We start from the raw sequence: 23,196 nt of genomic DNA, 5'->3' as shown, positions 1-23,196 counted from the left end.
AATACAACACTTTTGCAAAACATCCTCAGAAAAAAGTAACAGCGAAAATTTAAATTTAAAGAAAAAGTAAAATAAAGCCTATTCAATTATGAAAAGATGTACATATTTTACAAAACTTATGATAGTGAAACAATGATATTGTCAAAAACTATTTTTTTAAAAATGAAAATGGCCAGTATTTTTTTGTAAATACAGTGTATATGGTAGTTTTGGTTTTGGGTGATCTGTATGGAATTTATTTTCTGTTGAATGTAAAATATAGGAAAAAAAGTATATTCGCTGGATTTTATTTTCACTGAATCATTCTTTCAGCGAAAATAGCGAAAATAAATTCCAAGCAAAAGTATTTTACAGTAATACATGCGTTAGTTGACTGTTGAGATCCATTTGTTGATGAAATCGTGGTTAGAATATTGTTTGTTAATTTAAGAAAATGTAACGCATGCCTTTCAACAAACTTATAACTCGATGTGATAGCAAATAATATGTAAATTGGTGCATTCATTTATTTAATTGTCTTCTCATCATTTATCTATGTACTACAGTGATATGATAAATGTACTAAGATTCTCTAAGATTTGGAATTCACAACCGTGTGAGTTAACATGCCAGTTCATTTGTTTTCAATCCCAGTAATCAGAGTGATCCATGAGATTAGAGAAACCAACACCACGTTCATGGCTGTGATGACTGTAACTAATTTTTCCCACATCCATTTTATCTGACGGCACAGATGAATCACTTTTGCAGCTTAGATCAATAGTTGTTACCATGGTACTGGAGAAATATACAACAGTTATTTGATTCTTACAAAATGGATAATTTTGTGAGATTCACTGTATTATATTGTGTCTGTCTTAAATAGATATACCAGGTTTTGACTTACCCGTAATATGGCTTTTAAGTGTGCAGAATTGTTTTTTTTTTCTGAGTGCATATATATTACTGCATATATATTACAATGTCTGATGAATCGCCACTAGACTTTAGTGAAACAAATTTATGAGGTTGGAAGAATTTAAAATGGATCTAACTCATTAACAAATATGTATGCATATACTGTAAACAATTTAGTTGGAATTAATTTTTCGCTGAAATGTATTTTTGGGTGTTTGGAAAAGAGATATATTCAGCAAAAATAAAGTATTTTACATAACATGTTTTTCTCTCCAGTTTAAACATATGCCAGTAGGGGTATATTGATTTTTTTTTTAATTTCAGAAGATATTTATAACATGAATCTGTTACACAAACTTTACCTGGTTTATTTGTATTCACTGGGGTAGTCGTTATACAATATTTCTAATATTTGCATATAAATGTAACGTGCAGATAGACACACATAGAGACACGCATGTATGTCATTCACTGCGTTCTTTTATTCCAAGTTCATACTATGGTTAAGATAACATAAAACAAAAACAAAACAAAACAAAAAAAGAAACCTGTGTAGACAAAATATGTAAAAACATTAATAAGTACATTTGACTCAATGAAGTGTCAATATTATACAATTAGTTATTGCAATAAATTTCGATAGGCTGTCTAGCTCAGGGACTACATGTACATTTTGATATCAGGGAGATATAAATACATATTTGTCAGAAAAACAGAAAGTTTATGCTGCTGGCAAACATGATAAATAAAAATATATTCATCTAAGAAATATAACGGCAATAAATCTCAGAAATACATTATATAGAAATATACAAAATAGCCCACCCTGACTAGAACAACTCTAAATTGAGTGAGATACAATGCTCTCCTCAGCTTCAGGTCGCCATTCACACAGCTCGAGCTCTATATGTCAAATACATGCAATTGTACACATTTTAGAAGATTATAAAGAAAAATGTGCTTGACTGACAATAAACTCATAAAAATTAGGCATAGAATATATATCAAGAACTTTAGCAATGATATCCGAAGGGGATGTGACATTTTATATAAAGCAGAAGTACAATTCAAAAATGTCATAGACGATATGCATTGTCATAGACGATATGCATAAAGTTCAACACAAAATATAAAAGTTTCGAAAATATTTTAAATAACAACTTCAGTAACCTCAATTACAAAGATTAAACTTACCAGAAAATCATGAAATGGTTTTCAAACTTCTAGAGACTGATAAAGATTGAAACTGGGTGAAATTGCAGACAGCAAACGAAAAGTGTTTGCAAACAGAAGTTTACAAGATGGAGTCTGTCATGTCACATGACCTCGGCAAAAGAAGTGTTTTCTCAAAATTACAAAATACATTGAAATAATACATTACATATCCTCTACAGAAATTAATAATAAAAATAAAGAATTTACAATACATCTCAAAGGTAGAAATATGAATATTTAAAGAAAATATAAATAACACTCAAGGATGAACAGCGCCCTCACACACTCAAGAAGGGTAAACAGCACTCTCACACACTTCCCTGCTTGAAGGTTGGTGCCCTCAACAACCAAACAATGAATAGAAATTACAGAACAGAAGTTTTGTAATAATCAAAAAGATTCATGATGACATCATGACCAGTTAACAACTAAACCAACATGAACTGGATCCACAAAGACGCGCTAAGAATACGACGCGCATCAAATAGAACAAATACAGTGGCTCCAAATGCAGGTTGCGTTACGCTGTTGTGAAAGGGTCATTATCATATTAACACTTAAACATGTTCATTGAACACAAAGAAGAAATTACAAAGTACAAAGTTCAAATAGCAAATAACCCAATACAAATTACATTTGCGTTACATTACTGTGAAAGTTAAACATGGTTTATCCCAGATAACATCTGCATCATCAGCATATTGGACTGGGCCAAATTAGCATGGCTTTGAACCATATTTGCTAACATTTTAGGATCATATTTTACACACACAGAAGTTTCTTCGATGACTGATTTTGGTAAATTATGTGGGTTGGAATGTTGTCCAGCTGTAACACGAGTTGATCTTCGAGGTTCACTTATTACGTTTTCTGAACTAGTCAACTTTTCCGCTGATCTATCATGAGGAGTTTTATTAGCAATGGTTTCTGTTTTAAGGCAAATACTTGGTTGCTCAACCACTGTATCAGAAGGTATCAGAGGCTTTGTAGGTATGCTTGGATTAGACCTTTCATTGTTATCCACATTAACTTCAGCAGAAGGAGGAATAGTACGCAATTCACACCTGGTCTCACTATCAATACGAAAGTCACACTCTTCATCTTCAGAGTCACTGTCAGATATTTTTTCAGACTTAACATCTTCTTCTGTGGCACTGCCAACTTCCATGTCTTTGACAAGACTTCTGGAATCTAGCAGCTCAGTTCGATGTACAGTCTTGCGCGGTAGCCCACCAGTGACAGGTTCCACTACATAAGTATTTCCACCAGTGTCAAGTCTTTCAATGACCATATATGGTTCAGGATTCCATTTATCTTGAATCTTATTGCGCCCTATCACTCTATTCTTTAAGAACACACGAGCACCAAGCTCCAAATCAGTTTTGTCAGCTTTACTATCATTCCTGACTCTTCTTCTTAGAGCTTCTTTCTCAGTCTTCCGTGAGGCCATTTCAAATGCATTTGTTAATCTTCTGTGATGATCGGCTATCCATCCATCTACCGAGCAATCATCCTTGCACACATCAATGCCAAGTAGATGATCGACAGGAAGTACAGGTTCTCTGCCAAAAAACAAATAGTGAGGAGAGTAGCCAGTAGATGAGTGTGGAGTACAGTTGTATGCATACACTAGCTCGGGTAAGTGCTCAGACCACTTTGACTTCTTCTTCGGAGGGAGTGTGCGCAAACGATCATGGAGAGTGCGATTAAATCGCTCACACTGTCCGTTGCCCTCTGGATGGTATGGAGTTGTGCGACTCTTTGTGATATTGTAGATGTTACAAAGTTCTCGAATAATTTTGCTTTCAAAATTACGGCCTTGATCGCTATGAATTCTACGAGGTACTCCAAATCGAACAAACCAGTCACGAACTAAGACACGAGCTACTGTTGTCGCTTTCTGATCTCTGGTTGGTATTGCTTGAGTGAACTTGGTGAACACATCTGTGAGCACAAGAACATTCTCAACACCATTCGAGCTGGGTTCTAGTACAGTGTAGTCCATAGCAAGTATCTCCAATGGCTTTGAAGCAGTCAGGGATCCCATGGTGGGATGGAGCCTCTTCCCTGCTTTGGCCAAAGTACAACGTTGACATCTATTACAGTACTCAGCAATCTCTCCAACCATTCCTGGCCAGTAACATCTTTCTCTCACCAATGCTGTTGTCTTCTCAGCTGCCTGATGCCCAACCTGATCATGCACTGCATTCAACACTTGGTTCTTGATCTGTTCTGGGAGCACTAGTTGTTTCACTTCTCTACCAGTGTCATGGACAATTCGATACAGCACACCTTCATCTTCCATGATCCGTTTCCAACACCGGAGCAACTTACGTGCTTGTTTGGTTTCCCTCATTAGCTGACGCTTAGTAGGAGGGTGCCTAGTTTTCCAGTAGAACCAAAGTCTGCTGATATTTTCATCTAGCATCTGCATACGTGATAAGTCGGTCTTAGAGATAGACGGCAAAGTAGAAATTGTCTTTGGCTCTGTGTTTTGAGTTCTAACGCGAACTTCTTTAAGCAACACTTCAGTAGACATCCTTTCAGAACATGCACGAATGGAGTCTTCAAGAACAGTGGAAACAGGAGTATCAAGAGCGTTTTCAGCAAAACGTTCACTTCTGATTTCCTCCAATGTAACAGATAAACAATCATCCCCATGACTAGTTTTTCTACTAAGAGCATCTGCATTTCCATTGCTCTTGCCGGACCTATATTTTACTGTGAAATTGAACTGTGCAAGGTCAGCTGCCCATCTAGTTTCGGTAGCACCTAGTTTCGCTGTTGTCAGGAAATAGCTTAATGGATTGTTATCAGTATAGACTACAAATTCAGCTCCAATAAGAAGATCTCTGTATTTTTCAGTGATTGCCCACTTTAATGCAAGCAACTCTAATTTCATACTGGAGTAGTTCTGCATATTGCGTTCATTAGGTTTTAAACTTCTACTAGAATACCCAAGTACAACAGTTTTATCACCTTGTTTCTGTGACAAAACAGCGCCCAACCCTAAAAAACTAGCATCAGTTTCTAAGATAAAGGGCTGTTTGAAATTAGGATAGCCCAAGACTGGAGGGGATGTCAGTGCATTTTTCAGTGCCATAAATGATTCTTCACAAGACTGGTTCCAACATTCATTGACATCACATGACCACCCTTTATTGGTAGTAACTCTTTTCTTCCTCCCTTTCTTTGACTTCCCTCCGACATCATCAGGCTTCTTTAGTAAGCTGTGGAGTGGGGCAGCCACTTTAGCATATTCTGGAATAAACCTCCTGTAATACCCAGACAATCCAAGAAACCCACGTAGTTCACGTTCTGATTTTGGCCGAGGCCACTCTTGAACTGCACGCACTTTCTCCGGATCTGGGGAAACACCATTACCAGACACCACATGACCCAGATAGCGTACTTTAGTGTGAAATAAATGACACTTTTCAGGCTTTACCTTGAGATTGAGCTTAGTCAAACGAGAAAGTACTATATCGAGTCTCGATAGAGTTTCTTCAAAAGTAGAACCAAAAACTAAAATGTCATCAAGATACACAAGAAGAGTCTGAAAATTGATATCACCAAATACTTTGTCCATCAACCTCATAAAGGTGGCAGGAGCATTACATAGACCAAATGGCATTTTGATATACTCAAAAAGACCTCCTGTACCTGTACGGAATGCAGTCTTCTCAATGTCCTCCTCAGCAACCGGAAGTTGATTAAAACCATGTGCCAAATCCAGGCTACAGAAATATTTGGCGCCTCCAAGTACTTCTAAAGCTTCCTCTATCCTAGGTAAAGGATATGCATCTTTGTGAGTCTTCATATTCAAGGAGCGATAATCCACGCATAACCTCAGCTTACCATCCTTCTTTTTTACTAAAACTATTGGTGATGCATAAGGGCTAGACGACTCTCTAATAACACCTCTCTCTAAAGATTTCTGTAAGTACTCCCTCACCTCATCCCAGTGATGTGGTGGGACTCTACGATGTGGTACTTTAACAGGCTTATCATCAGTGGTAATTATTCGATGCTGTACTAAATCACAAAATCCAATATCATCCTCATCCTTACTAAATGTGTTCTGATATTTATCAATCAGCATATTTAACTTGTTCTTCTGGACTTGACTAACATCACCAACATTCATTCTTGAGATAAGGTCTTGTACTTCAGGAGCTGTGACATCACTGCCTGGTGCTTCTGTCACTTGTACTTCATTTACATTCACAGCATGAAACCTAATAGTTGGCTCTAAAGAAACAGACTTAGCCACTCCCACTGGGGTGCGAGGGGTTAAATAAACATCACGATCACTGAAATTTGCAATTTGCATAGGCACCCTACCAGTATCAGTCACAGTCACATATGTTGCACCAATGACCACTCCACTCTGCAACTCTGCAACATGAACTTCATTTCGCTCCAACAACACATTGTATGTCTGTCCAATGGGAGCAGGTCTGAGAGATCCATCAATTACACGTATAGAACGAGCAGGAATCAATACAGGTTTCTTCCCAGCAATTCTCACAGGTCTGTTCTCCACTGAAACTGCAAACACTTCTTCATTGTTTACAAACGTTGGCTTGTAAGCTTCTAGTATATAAAGAAAGTTAATCTCATTCACACTAAGCCCAGTTTGTATTTTCTCTCTAAAGTTATCACCATACTGCCCTACCAATTCATTTCTTATATCCCTAAAAACATTGGACCCTATAACACCAGGTACTCTTTTCTTTCGTGACTCAACAGGAGTATTGGTTGGGTCACGCACAACTAAGAAACCCAAATTATTAAATGTATGATTACAAATAGTAATAGACAGCTCCACATAACCAAGGCAGGGTATATCAAGGCCCTGAGAACCAGTTAACTTAATAAATGATGCAACATCTATTAACTCTGCTTTAACAAGATATTCTCTAAAAAACTGCTCCGTTACTGTTGAGACCTGGGCACCGGTGTCAAGTACACACACACCATCTGTACCTCCCAACTTTAGAACAGCTTCTGGACAATCTCCCACCACGCTATGTATAAATGAGCCTCCATCAATCCTAGTCTCACCTACCACACGGCTCTCTGCAGCAGGCTGGTTTAGTTTAAATCTTGGGGTTTAGGCTTTGGTTTGGACTTTCTCTTAGGGCAGTCTCGGTTTAGATGATCTGGTGAGTTACATGTCCAACATCGAGGTTTATTGTCAGTTGACACAGGTGAACGATTCTCAGGTTTCACAAATTTCTGTACCATTGATGTGAGGGTATCAACTTGTTTTGAAAGCATAGACACCTGTTGAGCCAGTGCTGCAACTTCTCCATCACTTTTAGATTGGTCGCTTAATACCTCACGAACAGCAGCTTCACGTTTTGCTTTCAAAGATTTGCCCCTTTGACCCATCAATTTGATAACCTGGTCACGAGCATCGAAAAAACTAAGTTCTGGCTGATCTGCATTCAGTCTTCGTAACTCCATTCGCAAACTGTCATCTCGAACAGCTTCAGCTAAACGACTTTTTAACTGACTTTCTCTACCTGGTTTGAATGACGAATCTAGTTGTACGATTCTGTCATACAAACAAACTAACTGCAAGGAACATGCAATGATGTCTTCTCCATCAGACTGTGTATACGCAAAGAACTGTTGCTGTAGCTGGGGTAAACTATCACCGTCACCAAACACTCTTATAAGTATTGCAAATATCTTACTTGGATCACTTTTGACGGCATCTCCACGACCAAGTATCTCACGTCTGGCCTTACCAACAAGATGTTCAATGAGAAATGCAGCCTGTTCACTCACATCTAGTCTTCTGGAGGATATAACTGCTTGGGCATCTTCAATCCAGTCCTCTACTGACAGATCACTGGCTTTTTCAGGCTTGTCATGAAACCTGTCAAGTTTCCTACTCGGAGACATGTACACCACCTTTCCCATACCAGTACCAGAGTCTGCACTGACCTTAGATGTCTCTCGTTCCAAAGCAATCAGACGCTTTACCTCCATACTAGATGCTTCAGCATCTGCCCATGCTGCAGCCACTTCCTCATCTTTTTGTGTAACAGCCAACTCCAATGCTTTAATTCTCTGCAACATCCCTTGGACATCAGCCTCAGTAGCAGCTTGCTCTGTATCAGACATGATAGTAGGATATACAGCAAAAAGAAATTGTGAACCAGCAGTACACAAATAGCATTAAACTAAAATAATCTACACTCAAGTACTAAATACATACAGTGTGACCTTAATAACAGATTATCACACAGTAAGGGATCCTATACTACTACATTCACACAATAACAGCTTCAAGTAAAATTTTACAGTGCACCACGTGTAAAAACATACACTGCAACGATCTACTAAAAACAAACACTGTGAAAATTCTGTGAAATACACAAGTACAAAATAAACATTCAAACAATTATTGTCAAACAAACTTCAATAAAAGAGTCTATTTGAAAGAGTTCACACAAACTTGTCTTTTCATTCTTGATGATGTGTCATCAGCCCAGGTTGAACATCAGTGTCTTCTATGAGAACACAGTAGCACAGTTCAGGTGAAATGTAGCACACCACCCAGGAAACACACTTTCAACTTGGCCTTAATTCTCTCTTCAAGTCAGGGTTTAAACCATGTAGAAGTCGCACTTGGATCCTGCCGACTACGCCAAAATGTAACGTGCAGATAGACACACATAGAGACACGCATGTATGTCATTCACTGCGTTCTTTTATTCCAAGTTCATACTATGGTTAAGATAACATAAAACAAAAACAAAACAAAACAAAAAAAGAAACCTGTGTAGACAAAATATGTAAAAACATTAATAAGTACATTTGACTCAATGAAGTGTCAATATTATACAATTAGTTATTGCAATAAATTTCGATAGGCTGTCTAGCTCAGGGACTACATGTACATTTTGATATCAGGGAGATATAAATACATATTTGTCAGAAAAACAGAAAGTTTATGCTGCTGGCAAACATGATAAATAAAAATATATTCATCTAAGAAATATAACGGCAATAAATCTCAGAAATACATTATATAGAAATATACAAAATAGCTCACCCTGACTAGAACAACTCTAAATTGAGTGAGATACAATGCTCTCCTCAGCTTCAGGTCGCCATTCACACAGCTCGAGCTCTATATGTCAAATACATGCAATTGTACACATTTTAGAAGATTATAAAGAAAAATGTGCTTGACTGACAATAAACTCATAAAAATTAGGCATAGAATATATATCAAGAACTTTAGCAATGATATCCGAAGGGGATGTGACATTTTATATAAAGCAGAAGTACAATTCAAAAATGTCATAGACGATATGCATTGTCATAGACGATATGCATAAAGTTCAACACAAAATATAAAAGTTTCGAAAATATTTTAAATAACAACTTCAGTAACCTCAATTACAAAGATTAAACTTACCAGAAAATCATGAAATGGTTTTCAAACTTCTAGAGACTGATAAAGATTGAAACTGGGTGAAATTGCAGACAGCAAACGAAAAGTGTTTGCAAACAGAAGTTTACAAGATGGAGTCTGTCATGTCACATGACCTCGGCAAAAGAAGTGTTTTCTCAAAATTACAAAATACATTGAAATAATACATTACATATCCTCTACAGAAATTAATAATAAAAATAAAGAATTTACAATACATCTCAAAGGTAGAAATATGAATATTTAAAGAAAATATAAATAACACTCAAGGATGAACAGCGCCCTCACACACTCAAGAAGGGTAAACAGCACTCTCACATAAATATAATTATAATTGGTTATGTAGTGACGTTGTTGCTTTTTGTGACAGGATTAAAATTTGACTTGCCAATATACATTGAAGATTTTACAGCATGTGTTGTGAAAACCACACTTTATTTTTTGCACCTGGTATATAAAATAATTTGTTACATTTTTAAAGTGTGAATATACATCAAAACATTAAAATAGAAAAGTCTATAAAATACAAAGCAGTTTGTGTGAATGCATTTTTATTCTCACTGCTGTTAGAGGTGGCAATGCATTTAACGATTTTCCCCGAGAGAATGGTGAGAATATTTTTTATAGATCGCCTTTACCCCTAAAAAATTCGCAGAATTTAAGTTTTGATTGGCTTGAGAATCAAGCTCATTTCTCATGTCTGTGTGTCTTTTCCTTTCAAAAAGATTGACTGAAATTTAATCATCATCAAATTTGGTACAAAGTTTAAATTGTAGTACTGTAAAAGCATTAATTATTCATTGGGTTTTAATTTCGCTATTTTCGCTATATTTCACTATTTAATCTGCATGAACAATATAACTGATTGTTTCCTTGACAAATTCATGAACTTAAAACACATATGCTTTAACATTATATTATATTATATTATATTATATTATATTATATTATATTATATTATATTATATTATATTATATTATATTATATTATTTATAATATGCTCAAAACATTAAAATAGTGCAATTAAATGTTACTGAAAATAAATGATTTTACAGTATGCATTTTTATGATTGGTTAAATTTCTTACTAATAATTGTGGCATTCATTGACTAAGGCATTGTGATTGGTCAAGATGTTTTCAATAGCCATTGGAATTTATGTAATATTCATGTTCATTTAACATACATATATCTAATAATTTTCTAGGCAAATTCTGCTTACATGTAGATAACTACATGTAGTTTAATGTGCATGATATTTATTATATCTTTATAATTGTTTATTTCTCCATTTTACAGCTTGTCAGAGAATTCAACAGTGCCACTGCGTATTATCGGAATTTGATTATTACACTTGGTGGGTCACATGACTCTGAATCTTTACGTGATGAAATCAGGAAAGTGCGGCGGAAAGCTCACGATCTTGCCAAACACAATAAATACAGACTTATGCCACATCTCAGGAAGTGAGTAACATTTTCTACATGGTTGGTTTGGGTGCATGTACATTTCATATTGTGCTATATTATTAAAATTATTAAAATTTGGTAGATGTAATTGTTGCCACTAACTTTTCAAGAATACAAACAAATTTTGCTGATATGTGATATATATTGTTATACTGGTATTGCATAGTTTCTATGGTGATATATTGTTCACTACACAAGGGGATATTTTCTGCCATTATGTAAGGATCATTGTAAAGTCATATACTCTCTGTAAACCGTTTATCTTTCAATGCTATCATGATACACACACAGAGTGCCACACATAGTGTTCACATACACACACAGAGTGCCACACATAGTGTTCACATACAGAGATGGAGCACCACATAGTGTTCACACGCACACACACAGAGTGCCACACATAGTGTTCACACACACACAGTGCCACACACAGTGTTCACATACACACACAGAGTGCCACACATAGTGTTCACATACAGAGATGGAGCAACACATAGTGTTCACATACAGAGATGGAGCAACACATAGTGTTCACACACATACACACACACAGTGCCACACATAGTGTTCACATACAGAGATGGAGCACCACATAGTGTTCACATACACAGATGGAGTGCCACACATGGTGTTCACATACAGAGATGAAGCACCACATAGTGTTCACACACACAGATGGAGTGCCACACATAGTGTTCACATACACAGATGGAGTGCCACACAGTGTTCACATACACAGATGGAAGGCCACATAGTGTTCACATACAGAGATGGAGCACCACATAGTGTTCACACACACATACACACAGAGAGAGTGTCACACATAGTGTTCACATACATAGATGGAGTACCACATAGTGTTCACATACACAGATGGAGTGCCACACAGTGTTCACATACACATATGGAGTGCCACATAGTGTTCACATGCACACACAGTGTCACATAGTGTTCACATACACAAATGTAGTGTCACACATAGTGTTCACATACACAGATGGAGCACCACATAGTGTTCACATACACACACAGACTGCCACACAGTGTTCACATATAGAGTGCCACGCATAGTGTTCACATACACAGATGGAGTACCACATAATGTTCACATACACAGATGGAGCACCACATAGTGTTCACATACACAGACGGAGTACCAGTGTTCACATACACAGATGGAGCAACACATAGTGTTCACATACACACACATAGTGCCACACATAGTGTTCACATACACAGATGGAGTGCCATATATTGTTCACATACATAGATGGAGCACCACATAGTGTTCACATACACACACAGACTGCCACACATAGTGTTCACATACATAGTACCACATAGTGTTTACATATACAGAGTGCCACACATACATTGTAGTGTTCACGTACGGAGATGGAGCCACACAGTGTTCACATATACACACAGAGTGCCACACAGTGTTCATATACACATATGGAGTACCACATAGTGTTCACATACACAGACAGAGAACCACATAGTGTTCACATACACAGACGTAGTGCCACATATAGTGTTCACATACAGATGGAGTGCCACATACAATGTTCACATACACAGATGGAGTACCGCATAGTGTTCATATACACACACACACAGAGTGCCACACATAGTGTTCACATACAGAGATGGAGCACCACATAGTGTTCACACACACACACACACAGTGCCACACAGTGTTCACATACACACACAGAGTGCCACACATAGTGTTCACATACAGAGATGGAGCAACACATAGTGTTCACATACAGAGATGGAGCAACACATAGTGTTCACACACATACACACACACAGTGCTACACATAGTGTTCACATACAGAGATGGAGCACCACATAGTGTTCACATACACAGATGGAGTGCCACACATGGTGTTCACATACAGAGATGAAGCACCACATAGTGTTCACACACAGATGGAGTGCCACACATAGTGTTCACATACACAGATGGAGTACCACACATAGTGTTCAAATACACAGATGGAAGGCCACATGGTGTTCACATACAGAGATGGAGCACCACATAGTGTTCACATACACAGATGGAGTGCCACACATAGTGTTCACATACACATATGGAGTGTCACACATAGTGTTCACATACACAGATGGAGCACCACATAGTGTTCACATACACACACAGACTGCTACAGTGTTCACATACAGAGCGCCACACATAGTGTTCACATACACAGATGGAGTACCACATAATGTTCACATACACAGATGGAGCACCACATAGTGTTCACATACACAGACGGAGTACCACAGTGTTCACATACACAGATGGAGCAACACATAGTGTTCACACACACACACACACAGTGCCACACATAGTGTTCACATACAGAGATGGAGCACCACATAGTGTTCACATACACAGATGGAGTGCCACACATGGTGTTCACATACAGAGATGAAGCACCACATAGTGTTCACACACAGATGGAGTGCCACACATAGTGTTCACATACACAGATGGAGTGCCATATATTGTTTACATACATAGATGGAGCACCGCATAGTGTTCACATACACACACAGACTGCCACACATAGTGTTCACATACATAGTACCACATAGTGTTCACATATACAGAGTGCCACACATACATTGTAGTGTTCACGTACGGAGATGGAGCCACACAGTGTTCACATATACACACAGAGTGCCACACAGTGTTCATATACACATATGGAGTACCACATAGTGTTCACGTACACAGACAGAGTACCACATAGTGTTCACATACACAGACGTAGTGCCACATATAGTGTTAACATACAGATGGAGTGCCACATACAATGTTCACATACACAGATGGAGTACCGCATAGTATTCATATACACAGATGGAGTGCCACATACAGTGTTCACATACACAGATGAAGTGCCACATAGTGTTCACACACACACATAGAGTGCCACACATAGTGTTCACATACAGAGATGGAGCACCACATAGTGTTCACACACACACTGCCACATATAGTGTTCACACACACACAGTGCCACACAGAGTGTTCACATACACACACAGAGTGCCACACATAGTGTTCACATACAGAGATAGAGCAACACATAGTGTTCACATACAGAGATGGAGCAACACATAGTGTTCACACACATACACACACACAGTGCTACGCAGTGTTCACATACAGAGATGGAGCACCACATAGTGTTCACATACACAGATGGAGTGCCACACATGGTGTTCACATACAGAGATGAAGCACCACATAGTGTCCACACACAGATGGAGTGCCACACATAGTGTTCACATACACAGATGGAGTGCCACACATAGTGTTCACATACACAGATGGAGTGCCACACATAGTGTTCACATACACAGATGGAGTGCCACATGGTGTTCACATACAGAGATGGAGCACCACATAGTGTTCACACACACATACACACACAGAGAGTGCCACACATAGTGTTCACATACAGAGATGGAGTACCACATAGTGTTCACATACACAGATGGAGTGCCACACATAGTGTTCACATACACATATGGATTGTCACACATAGTGTTCACATACACAGATGGAGCACCACATAGTGTTCACATACACACACAGACTGCTACAGTGTTCACATACAGAGCGCCACACATAGTGTTCACATACACAGATGGAGTACCACATAGTGTTCACATACACAGATGGAGCACCACATAGTGTTCACATACACAGACGGAGTACCAGTGTTCACATACACAGATGGAGCAACATATAGTGTTCACATACACACACATAGTGCCACACATAGTGTTCACATACACAGATGGAGTGCCATATATTGTTCACATACACAGATGGAGCACCACATAGTGTTCACATACACACACAGACTGCCACACATAGTGTTCACATACATAGTACCACATAGTGTTCACATATACAGAGTGCCACACATACATTGTAGTGTTCACATACGGAGATGGAGCCACACAGTGTTCACATATACACACAGAGTGCCACACAGTGTTCATATACACATATGGAGTACCACATAGTGTTCACATACACAGACGGAGTACCACATAGTGTTCACATACACAGACGGAGTGCCACATATAGTGTTCACATACAGATGGAGTGCCACATATAGTGTTCACATACAGATGGAGTGCCACATACAATGTTCACATACACAGATGGAGTACCGCATAGTGTTCATATACACAGATGGAGTGCCACATACAGTGTTCACATACACAGATGAAGTGCCACATACAATGTTCACATACACAGAGTGCCACGTACAATGTTCACTTACACCGATGGAGTGCCACATACAATGTTCACTTACACACACAGAGTGCCACATACAATGTTCACTTACACACACACAGAGTGCCACATACAATGTTCACATACAGAGTGCAACTTAGTCCCACATACAATGCACATTTGTAGTGCCACAATGTCGTGTTACATTTTATACAACATATACATACATGTGTAAAATACATGGTTTGTTTTCATGAAAATCAAATGAGTGCTGCACAACCAATGGACTTAAATTATCGTTAATATGTACCTTTCACTGGATTTAAATATTGTGTTTCAATTGCTTCTGCAAAGTGACCACAGTGTGATACATTTCATGTAGCAATACGAGTATAAAAATTGACAGGCATCAAGCTGCTTGTTATACATTCATACATCGTAACATGATTGATTTGTATCACTTTTACATCCAAAGTGTACTCATTGTACTCAATTCACATATGGGAATAGAAACATGATATTTAAAACCAGTGATGTGTAGGGAAGCATATTCTAAACTGTCATGTCGTTTGTCATCACACATTGACTTCTGGTGTCTATTCTCTAAAATAGATTAAATTCTAAATCATAGAATATTGTTTAAATTGCTTTCGATGTATTTTTGCATTTAACAGTAATTATATCAATGTTGACTGTGATAAAACATGTTTCCATGGCTACAAGGCTGTACATTCAATTCATAATTTTCTTTATAGATTTTATTCTGAACATTATCGGGTCTAGAATTCACCTTGACGGTACAATGTAGTTGTACAGATTATATTAAAAATAAATTTTCTATTCACATTTACCTTGTTCCTGATACTATTGAAGAAAGGACAAGGTACATGTGTTGGAGATATACATTGTCACGGTTTCAAGCTGTTATCAATGTTATATTTATAGACCTGCGAATGCAATGTAATTGTACGGATTATTTTTTTTTTTCACAACTCTGGAAACAGATCATGAATCAGAACAGTGTTGATGATGGATTTGGTTTAAATTTGGTACATACTTTGAACACAACAGGACCTTGATGCACGTCATTTTATTTTTGTGATTGGGTTTAAAAAAAATAATGCATCTTTGACATGCCTGGATCAACAAGTACAAACTTCCAAAGACATCAGACATTATATTGGACAAACCCAGGTCATTTTTGTCACAATCAAATCCATTTAAATGGCTGATCTCATACATGTTGTTGATATTATGATATTGCCTCAGTAGTCATGCATATTTCATGCCTATAAAACAAACAGGGACTATGTCATTAAAAATGACTTGAATTTAATTTTTATATTTACCTTGTTACTAATATTATTAAAGAAATGGCATTGCTATTGTACATATGAAAATTTGTGCTTACAACTCTTTCTAGGGGATTCGGATTATAAAACGATCTAAATCCAACATTAAGCCTATAAACGTTCCATTGTTTTTAGTGCCAAACCCCTTTGTTAAGTACAACAACAAATATTTCGTTGGTGTTTGGGAGCTCTTTTGTGATTGGTCAATGCATGGACAGCTCTTCCACTTTTGTATTTTACTCCCTATCAATTGGGCCCTGTTTAACTCCAGGGTTACGTCCAAACGCCACCCTCTTGACTAGAGATCTGTGTCGAAAAAAATAAACCTTTGTTTCAAGAATTAGATCTGGGTAAATCAAGGAAATACTCACTATTACGGCACATCTGATTGGCTGAAAATGAGTATGTGCACTTGATTTACCCAGAACTCTGTGCAAATCCCCCTTGATTCTGGCTGCTGGCCATTTTCGTTCATGAAATCGTCCGATATCATCAGAAAACGCGGGATTTGTGCAGTTTTGAATAAAACCAAGTTAGCAATTATGAACAATGGTTATTAACGTACACCCGATCCCCTCTAAACTTTTTGTTTCGCATTTTAAGGTAAAAAAATCGAAATTTGAAACTGACAAGGTGTCAATTTACTAGGTGCTATGTTTCACAACTTGTTTATTTATATGCGTATAGCGAATGATTTTTAAAAAAAAAATAAGAATTTATTGATTTTCAGCCCCCAAGTGACTGTGTACGCATTGCAGTTAGTTTGTTTTTGTTTATATTTGAAACTTCGTTTAGAATATACGTTCGTTACCAATAAAATAAAAACAAGTGTATTTGAAAAATGACACTGGGTGACATTGTAATGAAATTTCAAGCGGTCTACTTTTTAATTCAGCAAGAATTATTAGTTATTTTCAATTCTGCAATGATTTCTTTCGTCCTGGGTGGCCCAACTGCCAGTGTTGAAAGTCACGTGGGTGGATTTTTTAATGAAAATAGAAGTACTCAAAAAAATATTTGATGATTATTTTTTGAAATTTTGAACCCCAAATAAGCGCCTACCAGCCTAGAAATCGCCCAGGGCGATTTTTTGGATGGGTGAATTTACGGCGGAATCCGGTACTAGTATACGCGGGCAGGGAGTCCAGAGAGGGAACAGCCAGCATCCCTTTTATGGAGAAAACGTGAAATCTTGACGGATTTGTTTTGTTCTCACATGCAATATTAGGTTTTGGGGGCTTCTGAGTTCAAAAAAGATGACTAAATCAACCAAAAAGCAAGCGTTTTATATAGACATACCTATGCAGCAGTTGGTTTGCCAGTACTTAATCCATTTTTAACACCTAGGCTACTCTATTGACATTGGTTGTTTATTTCATGGATTTTGCACTTGAGGTAGCTGATAAGCCGTGTTGAAACGTGCACAAAACGACCATTCTGTGCACGTTTTCGACACAAATTAAAACCAGTTGTAAGCACAAATTTTCATATGTAGACTTGGGGGTACAATGTAATTCTACAAATTATTAGTACCATCTTGCTTATGGACCATATTTATTCATATTTGGCACATCATTATTGGGAGAAGAATAGCTGCCTGGCAATCACAAATAAATCTTGGAAATGTTTGGTAGTGTTCAGCTACTGTCAAGAAACTTACAATTATTTTGATTATCATAACTTACTTATTTCGTAATTGACGTGCCAATAAATGCTTCTAACATAATGTTGCCGAAATTTAAGATTCTCAATCAGTGAAATGTTCACTTTGAAAATATGTTTTTCCCTGACTTACAAAGTTCAAAAAAACTGTCTCTCGCATTGTTCAGAATTTTTTGGAGTTTCATGCATACATGTGTTAAATAGGAAAATTTCTTTAAACTTCACTAAATTAAAATTAATTATACAGAGATCGGACTTATGGTTTAGCAAATTGCCTGTTGATGTCAATGGAGACCTTCAGCAGATGTTTGTTAAATTTCTGTGTGTCTGTGCATTGGGAGCTGTATCTCAGAAATATTTGACTGATTCTCTTCAGGTATCAGCTATTTTGACATGTCTGAAACCAGATGTGTTTTTCAATTTTGCTTTTGAAGAATTCTATTCATTTCAATTCATGCTTTATACCAATGAATTACATAATATAATAAATAAATGAATAATAATAAATTTGTCATCTTATCAAGGATGGCCGACTGCTGATCATTTTGGTTGTAAAAAAAAACCTAAATCAGGTATTTTAACATGCTCAGAACAATACAGAAAGTTTATGCATGTCACTTTGATTTGTAAATCAAGATGGCCGACTCAATTAACCCAACTTGAACAAGTACTGCGACATCATATATTTTTTGCATAAATTGAAAATAGTGATAAATGTTGAAAAAAATGTACACTATATGCACAGGACTATTGGAGCTATCCATAAATGTTCATAGTTTTGAGAGTGAATACGAATAAAGTATGTACTTCCTTCCTATGAAGGTAGGAACTTTCAATTTGTGCTATGTTGTTTGTTGGTTCCCACTCTAGAGAAATTGCAAAGTCATTGTTTCCTTGGTTTGGTTACCCCCTTATCTCAATGTTTAGTGGTTACATTGTCTGTAATCCTTTCCTCTCTTTAATTTCAGTGACTTTTCAGTTAAGACTGACAGAAAAGACTACGAGAGACTTTGGAACGCTTTTACCTCTTGTCTTGAAGTTTTTGAAAATCAAATGAGGAAATCTTTAGAACTAGAAAGAACATTCCCGATACATGCCGGTAAGAATTTTTTCAATGCTTATGATTGATTCTACATCTACTGCTATAATTTTTGGAATTTCAAAATACAGTAATTTCCAGTATCTGCATTTAATAACTATGCAAAGTCGAATAACTATTCAATTCTAGATTCTTTTTAACCTCTTGGCTCCATCTGCCACTCGATGTAAACACACAAAACAACACCCTTCAATCAGGCGAAGGTTTGAACAGAAAATATATTTTAAATAAAATATGGATGGTTTAAACTCTAAAATTTGCTGACTAACGATATCATATAAATTCCTAGGAAAAAGGGAATTTCTGTAGCAGATATTGGTGAGTTCTGTCAAATAGCCATTGAACTTGTCTACTACATTAATACAATATTTATATTTTCTGAAGATATTCATTATAAAGTGACAGCACAAATACATGTGCCACACAGTTGTTATGTAGAAAATCATAAGAGTTGGTACGGCCATTCTCAAATTAGACTTTGATTTGATTAAGAACTAATTTGCTTAAAATGTGTGGCATTTTGTTTTAAAAAATGCAGCTCTGGAGCTATACATCTCCAACATGTGGAGACCGATCATGTTCATCTTCACATATACATCATGTCGCACATGTGCATATTTATTTATTTGGTTATCCAATCCAAGATGGTCGAATTGTAGTTGTTTTGGTGTTGAAAATCATCAAAATTTTGTTCAAACTTGGTACATGTATGTACATTGATCTTTATGGGATCTTAATGCTGCACTTCACTTTGTTTCTCAGATCGAACTCGAAATGGCTGACTGGTGGCCATTTTGTCTTTAGTTAGTGAATGAATGCAGTTTTTGAGCCATATCTCTGACATTCTCTGACACTTTCATATTAAAACTTTATATATTTCTTAAACTTGAGAACTCCCGAGTACTACGTAATTCAATTACTTGTTTCATCTTTGCTTTGCGTATATTTACATCTTTAATGTCACAACCATTATACTGTTAATCTGTCAATGCATGTTGGCATTCGGGTTTACATCTATGTCTCGATTGAATGCTCATAGGAACAACTAATTTGATTACATGTTTTATCTTTCGTTAAATGACATTAATTGGTTGGAAATAATCTAATCTTGAAAAATGCTCCCTATAGTGTAAACATGAGACAATTTTAATGACTTATTCCAGACTGAGAAACATTAAATTTCTAGCACTTGTTTTTTTGATTACAAAGTTTATAGTGATTTTTCTTCAGAAATTGTACACTATGAATTCATTTGATAAATATATGATTTGTGTTCCCTCAATTTGTTCCAAGTATTGCACTGTAGTGGTCTCGTAGACGTAATGTAAATGAAACTCTACATGCATGTGCATGTGTACATGTATGTTCTTATCTGCTTGCCATTATATAACAAACTAAAAAAAAATTGTATTTTTAGTCCCTGCTGAGCATGTGTTCGTGCATGTGTGTATGCGTACAACCTATATCTCAGACATGCCTGGACCAATTACATTCAAACTTCTCACACACATCAAACATAATATTATACATATGCACACCAGTTTTATTTCACTTCATTTTGTTTTTCAGATCAGATTCAAAATGGCTGACTGGTGGCCATTTTGTTTTAATGAATGCGGTTCTAGTTCCATACATGTATCTCTGACTTTCTTTGACTGACCATATTCAAATTTTATATATTTATTATACATCATGTCATAGACATACAGATGTATTGGTTTGACGATCCATTTAAAAAAGGGCAAAAAGTGGCCATTTTTGTAATGAAAAACCATCAAAAATCTAGCATTTCTGGAATTCCAGAACTAGATCTTGGGTGTTTCTGGGTGGATTTTGTTCAAACTTGGCACATTTCTTAGACATTGTGCATCTTTGATGGCCATTTTGTTTTAAATAATGCTATTTCACAGCAATATTTCTCATGATATGGACAAGTATTTGTTTGACGATCAGATATGAGATGACTAAATGTCAATTATTTGAATGTTGAAAAATTATCATAATTCATCATTACGGGAGACCTACATGTCATATATATTATGCGATGTGATGCAGAATTCTGCAGAAATCAGCAAAATCACAGTTTAGGAAAATTTACACCATGTGATTAATTATTCATGAAGAAGTTCGATATAACGTTTGTTTCAAATGATGTCACTAACCATTATGTTATGCAAACAAATAATTTTGTAAACATAAAACTAAAATAGCGACAGGTGTTATAAATGTTGCGATATTGGTCATAAATTCTCAAGGACTTTGTTCTTGCAATAAACTTCCTTGGGATTCACAACAAATCACTGGGAAATCACATTGATTGTTCTTAATTTTTTTTCATGGCCCCATTCAAAACCTTCAAAATACCCATAGCCCTCCCGCTACTAGTATCCCCATTGGCAATAATTTAATAATTATCATAATTATTGATTACACATGAATATTAATTAATAAAGACATAACATAATTTGTTATATATTTGACTGCATTTTTGCATTTCTTATGAGTGAAAGTGATCACTGAATGAAATTTCAACTATGTGGTGTGTTCCACAATTTCTGTATGTACCATAACTTTAATAAAAGTGATTTTACTTGGTACATTTTTGTACTACTGTATTATTCTCCATAAAAACAAAAGAATTTCTTAATGTGGATAACTGAAAGTCTTTATCGTACATGTAGCATTATGAACCATCATTGCTGCTATCTTCAGAGCTATCCAATTCTGTAGTTTGGTTTCTGTTTAAGACTTGTTGGTATATCACATGTGATGTCCTTCGTCTTATTAGTTTTCTTCCCATGTTTATGAAGTTTATGGTGAACAGGGTATTTGTCTAACTCGGACACCAGGACTAGCCAGTTATATTCACTATATTCTTTAGCAGTCTTTTCAATTCTCTTTGTTGAGCGTTCCTGTGTTTGTATATGCTGTAGATCCTGCAAATGAAGCAAATATTTTTCAATGTAACGAGTTAACTCTGCTGTGATTTTCCATCCATTGGTCCGTTGGTTTTGATGTGATATTATTTATTCCCTGTGAAGGAAAAAAAAATGTAAAGAATGGTCACATGTTTAAAAAAGAAAATTATGACCTCCCTCCCTCCACCCGAAAAACACCCCCCCCCCAGAATCACACACTCTTTTTTTGCAGCTCTTCCATTTTCTCACCAGATAATATCCCTCCTCCTTCATCGTAAATCTTGGTCCCTGCTCAAAATTTACGATCATATATATTTAAGACTGTTGTGGGTGAAGGTATCAATAATACATGTACTAGTAAGTGAATCAGACTTGGAATCTAGCGCATCAATAATAACAATTTAACATGAATGTTCTTGGGTTAATTACTAGCTAGCTTTATAAATTACTCAGTGTCACCGAAAAAACATCAGTATCTGGAAAAAAAATTAGCTTTGTTCTTCAAGTATTGGGAAATTTAACTTTAATGCCAAGTGGATCCAACCTAATTGTGTGCCAATTTCCAGAGAAAAGGAAAAGCTTTTAAAATGTCAAAAAGCAATCCCATGATTCGTGAATGAGATATTGCATTACTTATTTTGTCTTGCCTTGGAGACATCAAGAGACTTTCCCCAATTACGTTTCATTCTTTTAGTATTATTTCACGGCATCTTCCTAATTTCCTGTTGTTGTATTTTCTCTGTAAAGTCAACCTGCCTGCTAGCATGGAGTACGTAGTTCAGAGTTGGGTGGTTTCATTATATATTGTGAAAAGGGCCATCAATAAAACCAAAATGGCTTGAATAAAATACGTACCCT

At 36.5% G+C, this 23,196-nt stretch overlaps 2 protein-coding genes across 2 annotated transcripts in view; one reads left to right on the top strand and one right to left on the bottom strand.

The window, feature by feature from the left end:
• LOC102809248 (regulator of G protein signaling 9-binding protein-like) overlaps window positions 1-23,196 on the top strand; it is a 67,252-nt gene that overhangs the window by 17,759 nt on the left and 26,297 nt on the right. Inside the window, exons 2-3 of the mRNA XM_006814000.3 lie at window positions 10,868-11,034; window positions 19,290-19,420. Coding sequence (XP_006814063.2) covers window positions 10,868-11,034; window positions 19,290-19,420 — 298 coding nt within the window. The remainder of the gene's footprint in view (window positions 1-10,867; window positions 11,035-19,289; window positions 19,421-23,196) is intronic.
• On the bottom strand, window positions 7,141-8,306 carry LOC146735016 (uncharacterized). The gene has a single exon (XM_085506728.1). The coding sequence runs from the start codon at window positions 8,248-8,250 to the stop codon at window positions 7,210-7,212; it is 1,041 nt and encodes a 346-aa protein (XP_085362854.1). The 5' UTR covers window positions 8,251-8,306; the 3' UTR covers window positions 7,141-7,209.

This window comes from Saccoglossus kowalevskii, chromosome 13 (assembly GCF_978046115.1).
Source record: "Saccoglossus kowalevskii chromosome 13, keSacKowa6.1, whole genome shotgun sequence".
In the NCBI taxonomy this organism is placed as follows: Eukaryota; Metazoa; Hemichordata; class Enteropneusta; family Harrimaniidae; genus Saccoglossus; species Saccoglossus kowalevskii.
This window is presented reverse-complemented; position numbering and strand designations above follow the sequence as displayed.